At 38.0% G+C, this 8,965-nt stretch overlaps 1 protein-coding gene across 2 annotated transcripts in view; it reads left to right on the top strand.

Moving 5' to 3' along the window:
- Positions 1-8,965, top strand: part of TBC1D5 (TBC1 domain family, member 5) — a 298,599-nt gene that overhangs the window by 239,373 nt on the left and 50,261 nt on the right. Inside the window, exons 16-17 of one of the 2 annotated variants that reach the window (XM_009329507.1) lie at positions 4,235-4,521; positions 8,879-8,944. In XM_009329507.1, coding sequence (XP_009327782.1) covers positions 4,235-4,521; positions 8,879-8,944 — 353 coding nt within the window. The remainder of the gene's footprint in view (positions 1-4,234; positions 4,522-8,878; positions 8,945-8,965) is intronic. The other variant, XM_009329508.1, reaches the window with a different exon arrangement.

The following is an 8,965-nucleotide window of genomic DNA, read 5'->3' as shown; positions in this document are numbered from 1 at the left end:
GCGAGACGCAATGCCTTGCTTCAGCTTATACTGTCACAGGCAGTTTCTTGGATTGCACGTGGCCCCAGCCCTATACTGCGCCTGCTGATTCACAGGAACTTGCTGGCTTTTAGACCTTTGCACCTCTGTCAAATTCTGTTTAAATCAGTTACATTAAAAGCTAGATAAAATTAAAATGGAGTGGCTTAAAAAGCTCTTAAAAATGGAGAAAGGAGCAGAAATTAAAGTTGAGCAGAGTGACTGCAAAAGCATCTTTTTGTTTTTGTAAACCAGACTTTAAAGTTGGGTAAGAGTGTCAAAAATTACTGCATTCTATTGCATTTTCTCAATGTTTTTACTTATTTATTCTCTTTAAAAATGGTCTCAAGAGTTGCCTAAACTTGAAAAATAAGTTATTTGAAAATTCCAAAAGAAACGTGTCAAGGATTTTGAAAAAATAAATAAATCATAAAGCCCAAACAAGAATGACACCTGTTGGAAACCTAAATTGTAAGGAAACAAATGTCCATTAAATCTATGTAGGAATATAAATTCATTGCACACGTATATACAGGATACACACCAAAGGAGAGGAGAAATTGTTTAGATCAGTTCAGATAGAGGAATAACTGGGACAAATTTATCTCAACACAGGAACATTTAGAGTACGTCAGATGCGGTAAGTCTGTTTAAGATTGGACTAAAGAGAGTACTGGAAGATGTAACATTAGGAAATGTTTCTGCAGTGAGCAGAGAGATGGATTAGATTAGCTACCAGGTCTTTTTCATCTTTAATTCCACAGGCTCAATGATATATTTAAAATATCTTGGCAAATCTCTAATATATATTGCTTATTTTATCACATATAAAACTTTTTAATCCGTCATATTCATATATTTGTCTCTCATCTCTCATAATGGCTACTTGCTGAAGAGAAAAATGCCTTTGAATAAGGCTGGCTTAAAACAAAACATTTTCATCTTAGCAGAAAACTGCAGAGATTGAATCATCTTCCTACTGCTAGTTTAAAAATACACCATTCACAGTCAAGGTCAATGATGCTTATTGTGATGAAACAAAATTGTTTGCTTCATAGATGGAATTCACGTCTCCTTGATACTCATATTTTTAAACTGATGCCTTACTTTTAAATGCATCTGCTGATAACTCTACAACATAATCAATCAGCATTTTTCTTGTAATTGTTGTGCATATCTGGTACAATTAGCTGGCTAAAATGTAGACATTGATCCGTGTTTAATGGCTGTAATCATCCTTAGCATTAATATATCAGGCATTTAAATGGTAAGAAATAGATACATTGTTCTTATTTTCCTGAACTTCAGCTCAGTTTTGATGTACCTCCTCCAGAAATCTAGCACCTCGCTATTGTTCATTTTCTGAAGCTGTGATTCAGAGAAATTGCACAATAAATTTTACTTTAGAATACTTTTATTAAGACCACCTCTTGACAAGAAATTTAGATAGCATCATTTTTTTTTTTCGTGTATGTGTTCTGAGCTGATCGTTAGCAGTGTCAGTTCATAGCAGAGCCACATCACACATAGGTATTAGGAGCTGCGGTAACTACCCTTTCTAGTTCTCAAATAATTATGAAACATTATTGCACGTTATTGGTGAAAGCGTTTTTTAAAATCATATTTCGACATAACGGCTTAGAGAAGATTTTTGGTGTTTATTGTTCCTGTAAAGTGAAGTTTCTCAAAAAATCTCTTTCCAACCATCTGAAAAATGCAAATAAACTAACTTCTCCTGGTTTAATATACGTCAAAGCAGCAAGTTAAACAGTGTAGGAGGAAAACTGATACTTTTTATTAAGCAAAATACAGCTGAAAAAAAGAAACAAGAAAGAAACAAGCTGGTGGACACAAATACACAAGCCCCTGTAGAAGCTTTGTCTCCTGCATCTGTGGACCATCATGATTCCAATGACACAGTTAGCTCAAAGCGTCCAGTGGCTTTGTTGCTTGGGTAGCCTGTCAGAGAAAAAGATTTACTTCCAGTAAATATCATTTTTTGTGCAAAGTCAAGGGTTTTTTTACTGATTGTCAAGGCTCTAGACCTAGAGACAACACAAACCTAGGACTCAATGTGCAAGCCATTATCTTCTTTCTAAGGGGATGTTTCAGGTGAGTGAGTGATATATACCGCCCTAATCTTGGTGATTAGTTTCAGCAGGCTGAGGGAAAAAAATATGCCAAACACACTAAAGGTTGGATTCTGAATCTCAACCGAGTTATTACTGGTATGACCCCCGAAATCGGTGATGTAATTAGATTCATTGCAAACTGTTGATAACTGACTGACATCTGCTAAGCCAGCATTTGGCATTTCATCTTCCACCTTCAAAGCTACAGTCTTCGTTTTCTTTCTGGAATGGAGAAGACGTTAAACAAAAGGCCCTGTGCTGACTCTTCTGATGCCACATACATGTGATTTAATAGAAAAAATCCCTTTTTTTTCCTGAAGTGTCTCTGCAATACCTTGGGGAACTGATTAATAACTGAATCTGCTAGGTAGTGGCAGAGTAAAATTTAATAGTAATAAATATTTTACCATGTCCTTTTCTTTAAAATCATTAGGACCTATTCAGTTTGCATTTGAACCCATTTGGGACTCCTGCAAGAGTATTTTATAGTTCTGAAGATGCTCTCTTTGTAGTGACTTTGTCAGTCATTCTCAGGTGGCTACAGAAAGACTTTTTGTAATATCGGCAGCAATCAATAAAATGGAAAGACACCGAAACATCCTTTAATCGTTATTCAGCAATCATTCCTTTCCAGCTTCCATAAATTGGGAAGCAGCACCGTGTCCCAGTCTCTGCGCTGCTGTTCCTCCTAAAAAATGCTACATGCTGTCTTTCTTCACCACCAGTATATGGCAGAAGGGCCCCATACAGCTTGGGGCTATATCTCGTGAGTGTGCAGGCTCACATACTTTCTTCTGCTTTCTCTCATTTTAACTGGATCTATTCTGAGTCTAAACAACTCAGCTGTTGTTATTTTCTGCTTATGTTCTATATGTGTGCGCGTATTTATATTGTGTATTCTAAAAAAAACATATCTGGAGACGAATAGGCAAGTGCATGAAAAGCAAAATCAAAATTACTTTTCTAGGTGCTTGCGCAAGTTACAAGTCACCCATATTAATCCATTTGTAATTTATTTTTAGTTAAACTTCCCCAAAGCATTCCAAAACTATTTTTTTCCCCAGTACAATGATTGTATTGTTTTTAATTACATGTATTTCTTCAAATTTTTTAAAGACAGCTATTTATATCACTGAAGTACAGATCAGTAAAATAAAACCTCAGGAATAGAAAGGTCTCTGTGATTGTGATATATTTCTATGAATGGTATTTCAAGCATTAATTATGTAAAACAGGAAAATATTGCATGAACAAATAGGAATGGGTTTGCTGATCCCTGGGTTATGTGAACACTTCTACTGGGAATTAGAAGCTTCCTTGCCTCTTTATTTTCGACAGATTAAATGGTTCGACAATTTCCTCGTTCTTAATGTTGCATGTAACTGAAGTGAATTAAATAGCCACTGTAGTTAGAAATAAAAAGTAACAATGATAAGGATCATGATCTAGTATATGTGTTATATCCTGAAGCCATTCTTCAGCCAAAATCACTTTTGAAATCAGGATTCCCGTTAAAAAGCGCTTGGCTTGAAATGGCTGGGCTAGGCAGAAGGTGAAGTAAAAGCAAGCGTCATCTAGCTCTGCCAACCTAAAAACACAGTCTAGTGGTAGTTTTGCTTGTTGAAAGAAATGTTTGGGTTTGAGTTATTTTAAACATTTAAGAGAATTTAATGTAGCAGAAGTAAATATTAAAGCAGCCTTTGAATAAGAAGTGCAAAAAGTCAGTTTTATTAAGCTTTCAATGCTTTAGAGTCTGGATTGCTTTTTGTCACGTTTTCATTCTTTTCATTTAAAAAGGCAAATTAAGAAAATTGGGACAAACTTGCTTTGTTTGGGATTAGTCTGCATTTTTCAGGAAGAAAGGGCAAAAAAAATTTGTCCGCTGCCGGTGGGGAAAAACTCGCACCACATGCAGTCCCTGTGGTTCCTGTGTATATTCCAGCACGACTGTGGTAAAACACCGGCTTTGTAATGCTCAGATCTTGGGGGTTTTTCCTCCATTTTTGGAGAGCAATGCATGCATTGCTATGTCTGTCCAAACCGTTGGCAAGGATGTGATGATTTCTCCTCTTCTTTTTTTCCAGCGCCAGTGCTAAGGCTGCCCCACTGAACATTAACAAAGTCTCCAACAGCTTACTGAATTTTGGCCGAAAGCTCATTGCTCCGGCTATGGCTTCAGGAGGGGCTGGGGGTGCCCCTGCCGGCGGGAGCAGCTTTCCTCCCCCTGCAATGCCCATCAGAAGCGCAGTGGAACTCCCCCAGCAGCAGCACCACCACCACCACCAGCACCAGCACCACCACCACCACCACCACCAGGCACAGCAGCAGAGGATGATGAAGTCCGAAAGCATGCCAGTTCAGCTGGGCAAAGGTAAAGGGGAAGCACGTGGCAGTACCGCGACAGAGGGAAGCTCTGTCGTACGTCTTAAGGACTGAAGAAAGTCCTTTTATTGATTTTTACATCGATGGGTACATATTTGGAGGAAACAGGAAAAGCGGAATTTTGTTAAGCAGGACGTCTGTGCTAAAGTACAGCAGCACGTTTGCAATGTAATACAGATTAAATGTTATCTCAAGAATGTACAAATACTATAGGAAGTTTTGAAGATTTAAAAAAAATATTAACCAGAAATTACATCAGACATACCAACAAACTAGATCATTACCATAAACATTAGCCAATTTTTCAGTCTTTTAAATGCAACATATTTTTAACTGTAAGACTAATTTCATATACTTTTTTTCAGGTTATTGGCACAAATCCCATGCATAACAATATTAGCTAAATACGAGTGAAGGAAGTTAGATCAATTACAGAGTAATTCTTAATAAACAAAATCTTATTCCCTTTAGAATGTGTGGAGCTTATTTGAGAAGTTTTTTGAACAATAACATGTATTTGCCTTTTAATAATTTGTGATGACCCTCTGCACTTTCTCTGTTTAGTAGATACTACTTCTTTTTCTTAGCCTTTTTTTTATATTTCTTGAGGACAGTTTTTTAAAACAATGAAGTGACAAGCTCAGCTTCAGCAGTTGTTTCCTATACTCTGCCAGGCTCAAGGTGCGTTACTGCTTTTCGTCTTCAGACAGCCTATGGCAGTATGTTCTTTGCAAGGAGTATGTAGAATGATGCAGTATCTGCTGCTTCTAGCAACTCATCCTAAGTAATGGTTGTAAGTTTGAGGGCTGGTGCTGGTTGCCCTGAACCATTACGTAGGATTGCATCCTATTTTTCACCAGATTTGAAAGTGTAAGAGAAGGGAAATAACACTTTGTAGCTGAAGTTGGTGTTCTTTCTCTTTCCTGTGGCACGCATATGGTCCAGAGTTAGTCCTTTCATGGTGCATGGCATACCCAGCAGACACGGAGGGAGCAGAACTGAAAGGTACAACCGTTCTCTTGAAGCAGAGATACAAGCACTTCTGTAGGGGCCACTGCAGCTGCTTGGCAAAATCCAGATACGCAGCTTCTCTTAGACTCGTAGAATAATCTCAGAAATTGCTCCAGCGAGCGTTTTACAGTGCAAACGTGAAACTGAAATGCAGTGAATCCTTGATGCAAATCTTGTTCATAACAATGGAAGTAAAATTAGGCGTGGAATGAAATTATTTCCACAATTTTGGAGAGGCTCTTTCGTTTGCTTTTTTAAAAAAGTTTTCCATAGTTCCCTTATCACATTATTCTTTTTTTACCTTTTGGATTGAAAAGTGGTCCTCAGGTGGTTATTTTCATTCCCTGCTTAATATAAAAAAAGTGTACAATTTGAAGCAACTTCTATAGGTGGAATCGATTGTAGCTTAATCTTCATCTAGCTGGTCAAGGACAACCCTGTTTACACTTGTATGTGCCATTTCTTGCATCATGCAGAAATGCACCTGACGCTTTCCATGCAAGAATCAGAATGAAAAATTGTAGTTATGTTTGGTCATTGTCATGTACAAGCTGTGCACATATTTCTGTATCAACAGGAATATGGAGATTTGCTAAAGTTATCAAGAAATTATGCAAATTTATTATGTAAGGCACAGAGCATTTTCATGCTAAGAGGAAATAAAACATACTGCAACGCTTTGGTACCCGCAGCTTCCTCTCACCCTATTCTGTCTATCCATATTTGGTACAACACTTGCAGAAGTAATTTAAAGGCGACAAAATGTAAATATACTTTTTTTAATCAGTTGAGATGACAGTGAGTTTTGTTTTACATATTAGTACCATGCTTGTTATTCCAGACCTGTACAGTTATCAGTATATTGCCTGTAGTTGGATAGAAATTTTAAATGACGGCAGCTAACTACGTTTGCAAGTGCCATAAGTGATATTTTTAAAGAGAAACCCAAAATGGCAAAGGAAATATAAAGTCTCTTAGAAGCTGCCCAGTGAATTCTCTCTGAAGTAAGTTTAAATGTAGCAATAGCTTAGCAAAAAAACCAAACCCTACACTGTGGTGGAGACAGGCTAAAAAGACCCTTTTGGAGCATGATGCAGATACCTTTGTAAACAACTCAGCACCATCTCCATCACGCCTTAAAAGTGAGAATAAGTCTTTTCCATTCTGTGCAGAAGGACAGTACCACCACCTCAAGAAAGTGCTGTACAGCGTCTCTGGTGAATGAGGGCACTACCCGTAGCTCTGAGAAGTTGCGAGTACTTCTATCCCAGGCAGTAAGATTTAGGATTTAGAATATATCCACACCCTGAGAAGCTCTCATTCCACTCCTGTTTGTGCTGAACTTTTTACATGCCTTTTTACCTTCTGCACTGGCTTTTTTCAAACTCTGGATTCTGCTCTAGCTTTTGAGTATCTAAAAGCTGTTTGGCGTGGTTTGTAACTATAAGGCTCCTAAGTTACTGACCAGCTGTCACTAATTGTCTTATGTTCTTCACTGTGTTTTCAGCTCTCTTCAACCTCCTGGAGCTTGGTTGGACGAGGCACGATTTAGGATTTAAATTGATAGACATTTGCACTTCCAGCTCACAGATGCTCAGTTGGACAGTTTAACAGACTGAAGTGCTGTAAATCTGACAGGCATCAAGTCATGAAAGAAGTTATCCATTTTTCTCATATTGTATTAGTCCTTTCAGGTTTTGAATGCTCAAGCAGTGCTGATAATTTAAATTAATATGTAGAGGGTTACAAGTTTGAAGAGATTAAATTAATTGCCTGATCTACTTCTTTATTAAGTGTGAAGAAGTCCTTGGTAACAAAATACCTTGCAGGACTGGCAAAATAATCCTATCCCAGCTTTAGCACCTCTGTTCAAACAGTTACACTCACAAACCAGCAGCAGTGACAGGTGTCATTCGTGCTGCCACCTCCAGGGGTAGCTTGTGCTGTACTCTAGATGAGAGATGGTTGGTTTACATAATTGATATTAATTATTTCTCACTCCGAAGTTTTGGTACTTGCTGAATTTCTTCAAGAAAAAACACATATAATTTAGATAATGTAAATGGAAAAACAGCGGACTAATATTAAAAAACAAACCATGATTGCAAGCCTGTGATTCCCAGTGAGTTTTCAACATTACAAATCACATTTGAGTGAAGTATCCAGACACCTAATTGGAAATTCAGTTCCTCCTAATAATATATTAATCCCATTCAGCCTGTCCTCAGCACAGAAGAAGGTTGGGTATCATTTCTGATTACTTATGCAAGGTAGCCTACTAATAGAAAAGGGATTAAAATATTCTCTTGATCCTACACAATGAAGGAATTCATTGGCACAAAGGTTGCATTCAAATCTTGAGTTCATTGGATTGTCAGTTGAGTTCGTTGTCTTGAAAGATAAAAATATCGATAATGAAAAACTACGGGAAGAAAGCAGAATTGTTGCCCTTTGTGTTCCACTGGATTCTTGAGCATTCAGAAACTGGATACTCTTTGATTACCAAACAGCAGTGTGTTGCCAGAAAAAAAGCAGTTCTCGTTCACTTCTTCCCTGATAGTGCCAGATACAGTTTTCCTTCTAGGTCCTTTCATGGTGAAACCCAAAAGGCTTTTGATTTGAATGCCACTTTGTCACAAGGACACGTTGGGGGACCAGTTTGAAGATTAAGTTTTGCCAAAACTGTGATCAGCTATTTAAAGAGTTTCCAGACTACTGTTTGTTTTTATAAGTTGATACTTCTGCGGTATTTGTTGTAACACGAACAGAATTTCCACAGTCACTGAATATGCCCTAAAGAAATGATCTCCATATTTAGAATTATTTATGAACTGTGTCTAGAAAATGAGTATGCTTTTTCAGAAGGAAAAAGACGTTGTCCTTACTGATAGCAGAACTGAATAAAAATTAAAGGAATAAAACACTGATTAACAAATGCTTTTTTTCCTTTTTAAAAAACATGTAGACATACATATTCTTAGGTAATCACGAAAATTTATTGACAGTAAGAATACGATGCTCCCAAGCTAGCAGAACGACACTGTCAGTGTAAAGTACCAGAAACACAATGGGTTTGATCATTTGTTTTAGTTTAGATTTTGATGTAAGTCAGTCTCTTAAAAACACTGCTTTTTTGCACGTGTCTGAGTGGGGCATGTAACACACTGACGGTTAAAACTCCCCATTTGTTTTTGCCTGCTCTTACGCCGCTCTCTTACCATATCGTTTGTGTTCAAAGCAGGGCCTCCCAGCTCAAAACCCCAAAGTTGCAGCTCTTCGCTTCCGTGAATTGCATTTGCTGGGGAAACCTTCTAACGCTGTTGTTTGTTTACCAGGCGAGGCCGGCGCAGGCAGCGATGCTGCGCTGCCGGGCCCCGGGCAGCATCCCCCTGCCCTCCCAGGTACGGCTGCTGCGGGGACGG

The sequence above is a fragment of the Pygoscelis adeliae genome, unplaced genomic scaffold (assembly GCF_000699105.1).
Source record: "Pygoscelis adeliae isolate BGI_AS28 unplaced genomic scaffold, ASM69910v1 Scaffold8, whole genome shotgun sequence".
Classification (NCBI taxonomy): domain Eukaryota; kingdom Metazoa; phylum Chordata; class Aves; order Sphenisciformes; family Spheniscidae; genus Pygoscelis; species Pygoscelis adeliae.
The sequence above is the reverse complement of the archived record's forward strand: the minus strand, read 5'-3'. Positions and strand labels throughout refer to the sequence as shown.